Source organism: Nicotiana tabacum, chromosome 1, assembly GCF_000715075.1.
Source record: "Nicotiana tabacum cultivar K326 chromosome 1, ASM71507v2, whole genome shotgun sequence".
NCBI lineage: Eukaryota > Viridiplantae > Streptophyta > Magnoliopsida > Solanales > Solanaceae > Nicotiana > Nicotiana tabacum.
Window position 1 is genome coordinate 58,491,529 of NC_134080.1, and position 14,983 is coordinate 58,506,511.

The following is a 14,983-nucleotide window of genomic DNA, read 5'->3' on the forward strand; positions in this document are numbered from 1 at the left end:
GTGGATTAGTTGTTCCATCATATGTTGGAATATCGGGAATTTTGAATTTCTTTGGAATTGGGAGAGGAGCAGTACTTGGCTTCCAAGGTTGTTGTGAATTCCATATCTATCCCTTTGATTACGGGTGGTACTCCAGGTATTTTCTCTATGCAGTCACTTTGCACCTTGAGTTGTTTCTGCAATGTTAGTACTAAATTTTGTAAATCAGAATTGATTAAGTTACCTGGTTCTCCTTCTCGTGGCTCGCTGGGGATTCCACCACTACCTGAATTAGCAAGCCCAGAACGAGGGTTCTCCAAAGTGTTATTATTTAGAGTGGGTGTTGGTGGTACAACAGGTAATTAGTTGATAAAAGCCTCAAAATCTTTATTGACCTGTTGAGCAATTAGCTTTTGCAAAGCTTCATTGATAGCTTCATCATTTTCGAATTGAGCATTTCCATTTGCATGAGATCTATCAGGAGTGCCTTCTCGAGATCGTTAAGGGAAACTTTGTGGAGAAGGGATTGGGATGTGATCATCCTGTGGATTCTCCTGGAGTTGTTGGTTTCCTTGGTTTTCTTGGGTGTTGTCATTGATGTTCGACATAGTTGATGCAACAAAAAAGGTTAGGCTAAGAAAGAGTAGATTATCAGATTCCCGGTAACGGAACCAATTTGTTTAACCAAAAAGTGGAATTTCAGTCAAAACTTTAATTTAAAAGAACACGGGTTACTGATAATCAAAACTGAATAAAGGAAAGTGATTTTGCTAATAATAAGATAGACAGAAGAAAACAAAGTAAACCAGTATATTCAGATGATCTTTCGTGTCCTTACAAATGATCCACTCTCTCTTTTTTATAGCTATTTTAAAGATATACATTTTGCTTTGTTATAATTAGGCCACTATAGACAATTAAAGGCATTAAATACTATGTTACATAATAATTGTAATTTAATACAGATTCTATAACGTTTTTAGTATTTACTGCTTATTAAATACTGTATCTGTACTCTCTTATGCTGTCAGATTCATTCTCCTTGACTTTTGAGTATAAATAGGTACGAGCATTGAGTCTTTTGAATAACTGCTTGTGCCTTTACTTGTACCTTCTGCTCGTATATATTGCAACTCATGTCTCTTTGCCAATCATCACTCTTTGACCAGTCTTCGTGTCATGACACGTCATCTTCTAATCACTTTAATATGTAAACTCGATTTTCCCAATACACATATATTTCAATTTCTTATTATTCGTAATCGTGATATTATGGTTCACGTAGTTGTAACTTTTTCATCACCGGGTTGTCTAAAACTAAACTACTCGCATATAACTTGAAAAAAGAATCATTATTATGGTTACGGGTGTTTATGGTTCGGTTTAGATCGGTTTTTTCCTAAAAAGAAACCAAACCAAGTAAGTCAGTTTTTCAAATATTAGAACCAAACCAAACCAATTAAGTCGGTTTTTTCTCGATTCGGTTTATGTCGGTTTTTCGGTTTTTTCGGTTATTTGTCGTTTTTTCTTAAATATAAGACATACACTACCAAACACACATTTTGGCGACTATATTTTCAACGTAACACTATCAAATCAATTACTCTTTGAGAAATCTATTATTTACCAAGATATATTGATGATAATTGAATCAAATAGTGATGAATAATTTAAGAACTCAATTAAAAATATATTATTTTTAACATGAAATAGGTTCTTATACTTAACAAAAGAAAACTACCAATTAAACTAGAATGTAAAGGTAAAGAACTGTACTAAAAGTGCAAATGATTAATATTTACTATAAAAATTTTAAAACTTTGTATAAAAGTATACATATATATAGGTGTAATAGTAAATTTAAAATAGCTACTCCTATATTCGGTTTGGTTTGTTTTTTTAATTAAAACCAAAACCAAACCAAATTTGATCGGTTTTTAAATTTCAAAACCAAAACCAAACCAAACCAAAAAGTACCGATTTTTTTGGTCGGTTTGGTTTGGTTTTCGGCTTAGTTCGAGTTTTCGGATTTTTATGAACACCCCTCATTATGGTTATAGTTGATTGGTTAACATGGGCGGAGCTACCTCATGTTATGGAATAGATACTCTTTCGCGGAAAATTACACTATTTAGCTAAGTCAATTTTTTTATGCATATATACTATATGTTAACTTTCTTTATTTCTTCCTCAGTAAAATTTCTGGTTCCGCCACTACTAATTAGATATAAAACCAAAATGTGTCATTTTCTTTTTTTAAATCTTAATGGAAATAATGAATTAATACTTCTAACATCAAAAGAGAAGAAAGAATACCATGTCAACAACAATTTCAAAATGAGATAATTTGAATTAATTACTAAATAAGATATTTTAAATGAATTGTTCGATTTATTAACCTCATTAAGGTGATTAAGGACATGTACGAAGGCGCTAAGACTCGGGATGAGACTCGAAACATTTTCCAGTGGAGATGGGGTTGCATCAGGGATCAGCCCTTAGCCCGTTTTTGTTTTCCCTAGCGTTGGATGTCCTGACACGTCACATACAAGGGAGGGTGCCATGGTACATGTTATTTGATGATGACATAGTACTGACTGACGAGAGGCGAGGGGGTGTTAACGCTAGGTAGACAGAAGCTGGAATCCAAAGGTTTCAAGTTGAGTAGGTTGAAAACTGAATACTTGGAGTGCAAGTTCAATGAGGAGAAACATGAAGAAGAAGTAGAAGCAAATATTGATACTCAAGTCATTTCCACAAGAAATAATTTCAAGCATCTTGGGTTTATAATCCAAGGCAACATGAATTGACGAGGATATTACTCTCCACATTGGAGTGGGTTGGATGAGATGGAGGCTAGCTTCGGGGATTTTATGTGATAAGAATGTACCGCCTAGACTTAAGAGCAAATTCTACAGGGTGGTGGTTAGACCAGCTATATTGTATGGAGCTGAGTGTTGGCCCGTCAAAAAGTCCCGTGTCCAAAAGATGAGCATAGCAGAATTGAGGATGTTGAGATTGATGTGTGGTCATACCAGGAAAGACAAGATCAGGAATGAAGCTATTAGGGACAAGATGAGAGTGGCATCCGTGGAAGCCAAGTTACGGAAATCGAGGCTGCGATGGTTTGGGCATGTGAAGAGGAGAGATATAGATACCTCGGTCAGGAGGTGTAAGAGGTTGACCATGGCGGGCTTGAGGAAGGGCAGAGGTACGCCTAAGAAGTATTGGGGAGAGGTGATTAGGCAGGACATGTCAGTGCTTCACCTAACCAAGGACATGACTAGCGTTAGGAAGGTGTGGAGGTCGAAGATTAAGGTGGTGGGTTGACAGGTAATTGCAAGTTTTTCATAGGTTCACCAGTAGTACTAGTAATATTCTTGTTGTGGGTTGAAAGTTACTTCCTTCTAGTTTGTTATTGTATCTGGTACTTTGCAACCACGTCCTTTGTTTTTGTAAATTGCTATTGGGATTGTTACTCTCTGATTGTTACTATTTGATGCTACTTTTTCTCCCCTTTTATTGTGTATTGTTGCTCCCTGATGGTTACTATTTGATGTTGCTTTTTCTCCTCTTTGCTTATCGCCTTCCCCCCCCCCCCTTTCTTTCCTCCTCTTTTTCTCCCCTATTCTTCCTTTCCACGCCGAGGGTCTATCGAAAACAGCCTCTCTACCTCTCCAGATAGGGGTAAGATCTGCGTACTCACTACCTTCCCCAGACCCCACCCGTGAAATTATACTGGGTATGTTGTTGTTGTACTAAGTTTTTTTTTCCTGAAATATTAAATTGCCAACCTAATCGGTTTTATTTCATATATTTATTTTATGAAGACATTAGCAATAAACATATGTTTCGCTTATTTGGCCACTGCATTAATAAACATATGTTATTAGCAATAGACATTAGCATTAATCGGTTTTATGTTGTTTGACATAAGTTAATCGTCTGTTAGCTTGGTATTTCTTTGAAACAAAGTTTTGACTTATTGTTTGGAACATACTTTTCTTTGAAAAATGTTATTTTTTCTTAAATATCTAATATTACATCCAATATAAATTTGTTTTGTACCTTTTTAACAATGTACCTGGATTATTCAGTACATAATTAGTAATATTTTACTTTCTACTAGAGTAACATAAATTATTTCAATATACTAACTAAAATAATAGCTAATGACACCATAAGATGTTAATATTTTAGAAATTACTTTAAAATTTTGTTTATTTCAAATAGAAAGTGCATAACATATCTTATATTATAATATATTATTAGTAATATAACCGTCTCAGTCTCGACCAAATAGCACTGTGTAAATATATCCAATTTGCAGCTCATACGTACATTGGCATGTTGCTAATCTAGAGATTCAAGATAGGTCGTTGCATAGCAATGACTTTGAGCTGTTTTTGGTAGCCATAGTACACGGCCGAGGAGAAATATTCAACACCCTATTATCACCCATTTCTTGCATTTTATAAAGTCCATTAGATGGTGAATTTTCACATATGTCAAAAGGAAATGGGTGGAAAACAGAAGAAAGTTAGAAGTATAGATAGAAATACGGAGAGAACGGCAATTAGATATTGTCATGGAGTTTCGCCCTATTTTTCTATTATATGGCTGAAAAGTTACTAGCCCCGTTATTATTATCATTCGTTGTGTAACACTTCCACTTTTGATTGTGCAGTTACATTTCTTGGCTGTAAATATTCAATAGATATCTCTTACTGAAATATTTCGACAATGTTTATTAGGTCATTAATTATCCAAAATAAGATGTGTATTTCTAGCTGAATTTTGTTGCCTATCACTATCAGTATGTGGAAACTTTCTTGTACAAAGTAATGACGCCCTTATATGATTTTACGAATAGAAAATACGTGCTTAAAATTTTTTGTGATTATTAAGGTAAACAACATGCTGAGTAGTTCAACATGTGGATTGTATATCTCCAACATATACAACTACACCCCTGCTGGTTATTTTGTAAATAATTTTTTTCTAAATTAGTATATTGAGATAATTACTTTTGAGTGCATTCCGTTAATTCCCTATATCAACCATGGTAATGGCAAGATGCAAAAATTAATGGCAAGTTAAGCCGAACTTTTGGTTTAGCCAAAAAAGACCAATTATCACCCTCATAGTGGATGTGCTTGAATATTTGTCATCAATTACCTCATAAACAAATTTATTTTATAAGTATTATCTTTCGCTTTCCCCACCGGACATAGATAGTACTTTTAACTTTTGATATTTCTACGCATAGGACAGGTGAGGTGAAAAGTTAAAAATCACCTTAAAAATGTCATATTTTTGCAATTTTTTGATCTTGAAAGAGACCTAATGACTTGGTTATTTAGATTTGGGACAAAAGTTGCAATAAAAAGTGAAAGAAAATCTTATCTTATGTTCCAACCAATTTCTTTTTTTAAATTCAAATAAATAATCACTTTAGGAGCTTCTAGGTTCTCTCTATGGTCTATCCATAACTACTGGGTCCACCTCGTGGCACTTTTCTACCCTTTCACAATTGTCCCTTCCTTTGATCTTTCTTTGGCCTTTTCAGAATCCCTAATTCCTGCCCCTTTTTCCCTTTTTACTCGAATCAGTTCTTGTTTTTCTGGTCACTTTAATTTCTCTATTTATCATTTTCCCAACATAGGCCAACTGTTTTTTGTACTGTTCAAAGTACATGTCTTTTTTCCCTCGGTGGGTAATCGCTTGATTTCGAGGTCAAGAGTCGGTTTTGATTTCTGGGTTGTTGGAATTTTGTGATTTTTTTGGTGGGTTTTGTCTGTTTGCTTGAAATTTTTGGTGGATTTCTGTGTTTTCCCAAATTACTATGTTCTTGAAATTTGAGTAAAAGAACTGACTTTTTGGGTTTGATCTATGAGATTCTACTGTTTATGCTAGTAAAAATTTGATCTTTGAATTCTTGGGGTTGTGATTAATTTTTTTTTTTTTAATTATAAGGAGTTATTGATTGGGATGAATCTATAGGAAGAGTAGGAGAGGAGTATTTATTTATTAGGAGGAAAAAAGAATGAAGAGAGGGAAAGGTGAAGAGAAAGTGATGGGGCCAATGTTTCCAAGGCTTCATGTAAATGATACAGAAAAAGGAGGTCCAAGAGCACCTCCAAGGAACAAGATGGCTTTATATGAGCAGCTCAGTATACCTTCTCAGAGATTCAATTCAGGGGTTTTGCCTGCTAACTCCAACAATAACACTGCAAAGGTACAACTAGTTTTCAACAAACTTTTTGTGCTTTTTGAACATGATATCTGTTGCTTATACTGTAGAATAGAGTCAGGGCTTAACTTTGAGTAGTTTGGTTTACTGTTCTTAGCAGTTTTCCGATGTTAATTTCTTAGTATGCTTCTTGACTTAGTCTTAAATTGGTTTCTTTTTTGTTGTTTGAATTTTGGCTTATGTTTCACGCATTAGAAAATACAGGGAAAGACAATTTTGTAGCTTATTGCTTGGGTGATATATATTAATGTACTCCTTTTGTTCCAGTTTATGTAAACCTTTTCACTTTTCGAGAAACAATTTTATTAATCTTTGAAGCTAAATTGGATTAGATTAACTCAATATTTTAAAGTTAAAATTTAGATATTCAAAAACTATACAAAAAGTACTATAAGTTGCAAATCTTCTCATGTCAATATAATGAAAAAATGCACATCGAAATATTGGTCAAAGTTTACATAATTTGAATCTCGAAAAGCCAAAAGCTTCACATAAACTTGGAAGGGGGGGTGGGGGGTGGGGGTGGGGAGTAATTTTTACTTCAATTGGTTAAACCTCATTGCATCACTTGACATATCATGAAGGATCAATTGTCTTTGCTTTATGAGTATCAAGTGTCTTATCTTTATATATTACCTTGTGCTGATTATCATCTGGATTTGCCTAATTTTTTTGTACTTTTTGGAGACTTTCATTTGGGAGAGCACTTTCCTTTTGGATGTTTTTATGTACCAACTATCAAGTGCAAGAGAACCCTTAATTCTTCAACTTAATGTGTTGTGAAGATGTAATGTTAGCTGTGTCAATGTTATATTTTTTCTCGGCTTTGTCCTGTGGTCAGTGAAAATGTAGATATTAACATTTACAGTCACATCTAATTATGTTCTTAAACTGTATGGTGATGTTACTGCTGGGATTTTAGAGGTTTCTTGATTTGAAACCATCTCTTTTGGGATAACGTTCATTGACTGTGTAGTTCATTTATAGCTGTAAATTTAGTGGTTGGTTGAATCTGTAAGCTGACTGGTTGGATCAACTACATTTTGCAGGGTAGTGGGCACGAAAGAGTTGTCTATTTCCCTGTACAACACCCTCCATCTGGACATCTTGCTGATAAACCACCTGGCCACAGTTCAGATCCCAATACATTCTTGCAACAGTTTGAGTTGAATAAGAGAACAGAAGAGGATGACTTTACGGTTCCTGTCTTTGTTAACTCCAAGCCAGATCATGCCACTGGGAGTCATAATCTGGATATGGAAAAGCTCTCTCCCTCTGGTCCAGTCTTTTCAGGGCATCCCAATAAAGACTTGGAAGGACTTACAGATCGAATTCTGAGGCAACAGCGCGAGAGCCAGAATGAGGAGAATCCCAAATGTATTCCAGCTAGTAGAGAGCATAGAACAACCTCAAACTCTCCATCCAAGGGTAAGCTGTCAGAAGGTCTTCTAGTACAAATTGATGTAACTTTGCATTTCACACCAAGATGTAAGCCTCCTAATGATTTTGGCATAATACCTAAGACAATCTTTTTCAATGACCAGAATGCAGATTCGAACGTCAGGTTGGTTGTACCATCATACCTGAACCTGTTACGGGTATAGATGATGGCGATTCTTATCCCATGAAAGAATTTGCATCAGAAGAGCAGATAATTACTAACAATCTCATTAATGGTACGGAATCCCAGGAAGACAGGATATGTAAATCATTACAAACAGGAATTATGGACCAAGGTGACAACTTATCGGAGACTTCCATAGTAGAATCTATGTCTGGAACGGACATCTCTCCTGATGATGTTGTGGGAATAATTGGCCTAAAGCGTTTCTGGAAAGCCAGAAGAGCAATTGTCAAGTAAGTTCTTGTTGCTTTCAGGTTGACATTCAAATTTCCTTGTCACATCATGCAAAACATGAAATATATACTGTTCCATTTATCAGTTGGGCCGAGAAATTTTATTGACCAGCTTTTCTTTAGACCTGACTTTCATTTTCCTGATGGTTGTACTACCCAGTGCAACTCAGATCATGATATATAGAGAGTGACAAAATGACCCCCCTTATATGTATCCTCATGGTCTTTTCTTGTAAATATAAGGTATGCTCTCTGATATATTTTCATGTTCTGTAGATAATGTTATGCGCTTGCAATTTAAGGCATTTATTGAGTACAAAGGATATTTATATATCAGGCACTTTTTCCTTGTTACTTTTTGCTTAATAGTTATATCTCAGCTGCTATCTTTTTAATAACACAATGTGTCATCAATATCTCCAAGGAGTCCAAATGAATTTTTTGTGTGATGGTTTATCTTGCCAATTGATGAATTTTGAGTTACATGTTTAGATATAGATGATCGCGAGTGATTTGAACTTTGTGACTTAAATGTTAATTAATAAGGTGCGAGAAAAACTAATGAGAAGTACCATGTTATTAGAAGTTCCTCTAAAGAAAAGTTTTTGTCGTTTTTGTATATGTTTTTTCTTTATTACTTAATGATATAAAAAAAATTCTCTTTTGTTTCATGATGCTAATAGGCTAATTTAGAGTTCTGAGGCTTTCACAAATGTTTCATTAGCATTAGTTGTTCATCTCTTTGTTTGCCCGATTTTGTTTTTATTAGTTTTAACAATCTATTATCCAACAAAGGGAAAAAAGGAGTTTGTCTTTGCGATCTGGATTTAACTGAGTATTGCTCTTGGATCTTTTGGCACATTTGGATGAGATAATAGGCATTAGAACACTATTTTTAGATGATTTTTTCTCTTAGAGATGGCAGTGGTATCCGATTGGTGGAGTATATCACTGCCGAATTGAGGTTGTCTGTGGTATCAAGCTTTTCATGTGTCGTGGCTGAACTAATTCTTGAAGGAAACATATGGCATGATCATACGAGTTGTGTGAGTAGAGTTCTTCGTGCAGAGTCTGATGGTTCCCACAAAGTGGGCATTGTCCTTTACAGCAACCCGAAGGATTTTAGCGGTGGATATATGGCACTGTGGGGACCATGTTAGACTGTGTACTTTGTGCAAGGTGAGCTAGCTGGCACTGGATCATTCTATTCATTGTCGATTTGATATATTCTGCTGGGACTTCTTTTTCCTCTTTGTTGTTGTTCTTGAGTTGTAAACCACTCTTGCTGGGGATGATAACCAGTTTATGGCGTTGGGTGTGAGAAGATGATAGCTCTGGCAACTAGCACGTGTTATTGGGAATCAACCATAAAGGGTAATGGCTTTGAAGGAAACTACCTGCGCTATATTTTGGTAAAAGCCTTAATCATCTACATAGAAGTAGGGAAGGCTCACATATCTGAGTCATGGTGTTTTGAGCAAAGTGGACATCAGTTCACGCGATATAACATGTTTTGTGGGATTTTAAGTTTGTACTTTGGGATAATAGTTACGACACTGGACCTTTTCAAAACTTCTTTTTGCATACGTATTGGTTTAAAGACTGCCTCTTTGTAGATAAAAATTTTACCATTTGTTGTCTATTGACTGTGTAAACTCTTTTGTTCAAGCTTTTTGGAGGAGTTCTGAGTAGTTAAGTGGTTTCAGGATATTTATCAAGTCGTTCTGCTTGATCACTACTGTTTCTCTCTATATATTGTCTTGCTCTGTCTCTTCAAACTGAGTTTCCACTGTACACTCTCTGTTTTATTTTATGTTGTAGATACCTTTGGCTGCATGCATCTGACGAGCTAATCTCTCTCAGTTTATTTATTTATCTTTTTCCCTGACTCTCTCCATTGTTCTGGTACAGCCAGCAAAGAGTGTTTGCCATTCAAGTGTTTGAGTTGCATCGACTTATAAAGGTAAAGCAACTCCAAAGGCTGAATCTCTTGTAGCGATTTTTTTTTTTTTGGGGGGGGGGGGGGGAGGTGTTGTGAAATAGAAAATAATATTTGTATTGCTTTTCGATTCATTAATACGCTGCTCATGCATTTTTCCGGTTATTTTAACAGGTCCAGAAGCTCATTGCCGAGTCACCAAATAGTATGCTTGAAGATGCTGGTTATTTAGGCAAACCATTAAAGAATTCCTCTGGTAAAAGACTGCCGTTGGAGTGTATTATTAGAGAATCTCAAAGTGTTCCGAAGCGCAAGAATGATTCTGAGAAGCCTAACTTCAGGATGGAATGCTCTGCTGAAAACACTGTGGGAAAGGCATCTCTTTCTTCTGTGCAAAATGGTAGCCAGCTCTCTAGCCACAGACCATTTTCAGGAAATCCGCCACCAATGCCTGTGACAAATGATGCTAACACGAGTCCCTGGTGCTTCCAACAGCCTCCGGGGCACCAATGGTTGATCCCAGTGATGTCTCCTTCTGAAGGACTTGTATACAAGCCATTCCCTGGACCTGGATTTACAAATCCTATTAATGGAGGTTGTGGACCTCCAGGATCGATGGGGAACTTTTTTCCTCCAGCTATTGGAGTTCCTGGTCCTCATCCTCACTATCAAGGAACGGGAGTTCCTTTCGCGCCTCCAACTGGCCACGGCTATTTTCCTCATTATGGCATGCCAGTTATGAATCTACCAATCTCATCATCTACCGTCGAAGAATCAAACCAGTTTACTTCGCCGGGTTTTCAACGCCAGTTATCTGGAGGGATCGATAACTTTAACATTCAACATCAGGACTCAAGTAATGTTCCAAGTGAGAAGAATGGAAATGTTCCAGATGTTTTAAGGTTCCAGGCCACCAGAGATAATGAGCTACAAGCCAGCACTGCAAGTAGTCCAAGTGAGAGAGCGGCTGACACCACACAAGGAAGAAACATGCTTTCTCTTTTCCCCACATCTCCAGCTACGGACAACACTGATCATTCAGCAAGAGTTATCAAAGTTGTACCTCACAATCCAAGGTCTGCCACAGAATCTGCCGCTCGGATATTTCAGTCTATACAAGAAGAGAGAAAACAACATGACGCAGCTTTCACTCGTCTGTAGGTAGCACTTCATTGTGTTGTGAATATGACTATTTGCTCATCCAAACAAGATGTAGTGGTCTCGGTCAATTTGTTGTAACCTTTCTGATAGTATGTTATAGCTTGATTTAAATTTTGGCTACGTTGCCACTATGTAGATAAGCATTCCTACTAAGTTACATCATGTTGTTGCGCGGTGATTGCTTAGTCCAGCTGTTGTATACTGCAGTCAATTTTTGTTGTGTAAGTCGCTATTATCAGTTGTAAGTTATCCTCTTGTTATTCTCTAATCTTCATCAAATTGTTTCAAAGTCTTCGTTGAATTGTAATTTACCCTTTCATTCATGTCTGTTTAGATTAGTATATGTAATTTTTGTGATATATTCTTCATTCATCTAGTTCTATCTGCAAATGTATGTTTTTGTTAATTTTCACCCGCATTCACATTAGGGAACGGTCAGAATCCATGACATTTATTATAGTTATCCATGACATTTTTTAATAATAGATCGTCATTTGCTCATGCAAAAATAAACGTGAAATTAGTTCAGAATAATCTTAGAACTTCTTTCGAAATATGGCTATTTCAAAAGCAAATTGGTGACATAGAAATAGAGAATTTTTTTCTCTATTGTAACCTGATTCGCCGTATGTGATTTCAATAATAAACTGAATTTAACATGACTAACTTATGCTCTCCCTTAGTTTAAAAAAAAAATTGTACTCATTCATCCAATCATAACTAGCTTTATGTACTACCATTCTCTGGTAATTATATCCTTAAAATTAAGCGTAAAACATTACAAATATGAAGTAGTAAAATGTTAAGACTAAACTAAGAGTAACCCGTCATTTTATTTATTTTTTGTGGAGTTTTCAATCCACTGTTGAGGTAGCACTGAAATTTTAAAGCCACGTATTCTAAAATCTAATATAATAATCGGAAAAGGCCTAAAAATTTCACTCAACTTTCAGAAATGGTCTATCCATATCATCCATTAAAAAAATGCTCATTTCATGCCACTACCGTTACACATTTGGCTCATCCATGCCATTATTGACTAACGACAGTGGCATGGATGGGCCAAATAAAAATTGAGCCGTTAGTCAATAATGGCATGAGTGAGCCATATGTGTAACGACAGTGGCATGGAATTAACATTTTTTAATGGATGGCATGGATAAGCCTTTTCTTAAAGTTGAGTGGCATTTTTAGGCCTTTTCCGTATAATAATGTTTCTTTGCCCAACCAAAACTTGGTTGTATACTAGTAGAACATACTATAATTAGAAAGTGTTAGTCAAAGCAAATTTCGAATAATCATAAAAGTTAAATGGTGTAGACCGTATGACAAAGCTCATGGGTAAAGTGCAAATACATTATGTAATATATTTTTACCACGGGAGATAATAAATATTCTAATTATTATTAATTATAAAGTTCAAGGAGTACCATAAAACAAATTAATGCGATACATTCGTGAAAAAGAAAATAAATTTGACGTGGAATAAAATCACATTATGTATTATTAACATCATATGGAGTAAAACTACAAGTACACAGTCAGTGGCAGAGCCTCATTCAACCAAGGGGGTCAAATGACACCCCTTCGCTAGAAAATTACACTGTATTATTAGATAATTTTTTTTTTGTATATTTACTATACGTTGACTCCCTTTGATCTTTTGGTGTATTTTATTTCTTATATTTTGACACCGTGAAAATCCTGGCTCCGCCACTGTACATAGAATTTAGAGAGAAATTATTTTTTTCCTTTCCGGTGTGTACAAAGAAATCATGAATACATAGAGTAGCCATTTAGCAATTGGTTTAATTTATTACAGAAGTTCATGCTTTATGGTGTTGTAGGTTTAATACAAGAGAAACAATCATCAAAAAGGTCCCAAAAAGACAATCTAAGAAGCTTCTCTCTCTAGAATGAATACCCAGTTTTATGAATCTTCAAACACAATTTCTCCAAAACCATCCGATCTCGAACAGGAAAAAACCACAAAGCATGGCTTGGAAGATAAAGCATCATTCAAGGATATGCTAGTATCCTCAGACCCAATGAATTTTACTTCTTACTTTGAACCTATTCCAAGTGGCACTGTCAGAGAATTCCTCAGAAGACAGATCGTTTGAACATTTAATGGGCTCTAACGCACGAGGCATTAAAATAATTTCCCTACCCGAGAAAAACAGATAGAGAATTTATGAACCTTGGAAATTTTCTATCATCGTGAAGCGTATACTACCTCATTATCTGAAAAGAAGATCCAAGAATTGTGGCGTCCCTCGGAGCTTGATGTAGGAGAAAACTACTACATCATCAAATTTATAGCCTGTTTGACCAAGCTGGAGAAATGAGCTTATTTTGAGAAGTGCTTTTTTCAAAAGTGCTTTTGAAAAAAGTACTTTTGGAGAGAACCAGTTTGTATTTGGCTAATCAGTCAGAAAAGCACTTTTGAGAAATAATTTGTGTTTGGCCAAGCTTTTTAGAAAGTGTTTTTAAGTGTCAAATTACGAATAAGGACATGAATAAATTTACTTAATAATTAATATTATAAGTAAATAAATAATATCAAAATTTTGTTATTACATGCAATAATTAAAAAAATCATTTTATTTAAGTAAAATATGAAAATAAAATTAAAAAGTACTTAATTCTTTTAATATAAGTTAAATATATTAAAATTCCTTCAACAAATATAAAAGCATTCACCCGTGAAGTCACTATATATTAGAAAGTTTTCCTAAAAATAAGAAGAAATATTTATAAATTAATATCCTAAGTATTAGGTTTAAGGATTATTTTGGTATATACTATATTTTGTTAAGGGTACTTTAGGTAAGAAGAAAAGCCAAAACTGTTTCTGCTTCTGCTTTTGGAAAGAAACTATTTTTTTCTACTTCTCTGAAACTGCTTCTGCTTCTTCCCAAAAGCACTTTTTTCCCCCAAATAAGCTTGGCCAAACACCTCAAGTTAGGGGAAAAAATGCGTTTGGAAAAAAAAAGCACTTATGGCCTCTTGAGAAGCTTGGCCAAACAGGCTATTAATAAGAAAGAAAATATGGAAAAGGCCTTTCATCAGGGGCCATGGTTCATTAATGGTCACTATCTCTCAATTACGAAATGGAAGTCAAACTTTGTAGCCACCAACAAAAATTAATTGTTTCAACGGTATGTATTATATTACCATAACTGCCGACTGAATTTACGATGGAAAAATTCTATAAAAAAAATTAGAAATGCCACAGGGCGCTTATTAAAAATTGATGCATGTACATCAACCTCGGTCCGAGGTCGTTATGCTAGGCTTTGTGTTGAACTACCATTGTAATTTTCAGTCCAATCATTTATCTAGATTGGTCACCATAAACGATACATTCACTATGAAGGCGAAAATTTCCTATGCAAAAACTGTGGAAGACTGGGCCATACACTAGGCCAGTGCATAGGAAAATAGGGATAAATCATCTCCAAACAAGGATCAGTCAACTTCAATAATAGAAGATGCTGAGGGGGAGTGGAAACAGTATCTTTCAACAAAGGTAAGAAGCAACTTCCAAAGGGCAATCCGAAAAGCTTCAACAAATTAATGGAGAATCACAACATCACAGGTTGTAAGCATTAAAATTTTATCGAATTTAAATCGATAAAATAATTTGGACTAAATATTAAATATGTTAGTCCATCTAAATATGACGGGCTAATATAATTGGATTAATTATATAAGTCCAATATATATGAATTAAATAAATAAGTCTTAATCCATTGGGCTAGCCCATTTAATTGGGCTAAAGTGATGAGCCC

At 35.2% G+C, this 14,983-nt stretch overlaps 1 protein-coding gene across 1 annotated transcript; it reads left to right on the forward strand.

The window, feature by feature from the left end:
- The first annotated feature begins 5,453 nt into the window (after positions 1-5,453).
- Positions 5,454-11,478, forward strand: LOC107804540 (protein EARLY FLOWERING 3-like). The gene is made up of 5 exons (XM_016628449.2): positions 5,454-6,217; positions 7,282-7,660; positions 7,777-8,089; positions 10,001-10,052; positions 10,203-11,478. Exons 1-5 carry the CDS (start codon positions 6,026-6,028, stop codon positions 11,187-11,189), a joined length of 1,923 nt encoding a protein of 640 aa, XP_016483935.1. The 5' UTR covers positions 5,454-6,025; the 3' UTR covers positions 11,190-11,478.
- Positions 11,479-14,983: the final 3,505 nt, after the last annotated feature.

Coding starts and splice junctions, on each gene's coding strand:
- LOC107804540 (XM_016628449.2), top strand. CDS start 6,026: ATGAAGAGAGGGAAAGGTGAAGAGAAAGTGATGGGGCCAATGTTTCCA. Junction 7,661..7,776: donor CTCAAACTCTCCATCCAAGG/GTAAGCTGTCAG, acceptor TTCAATGACCAG/AATGCAGATTCGAACGTCAG. Junction 8,090..10,000: donor GCCAGAAGAGCAATTGTCAA/GTAAGTTCTTGT, acceptor GTTCTGGTACAG/CCAGCAAAGAGTGTTTGCCA.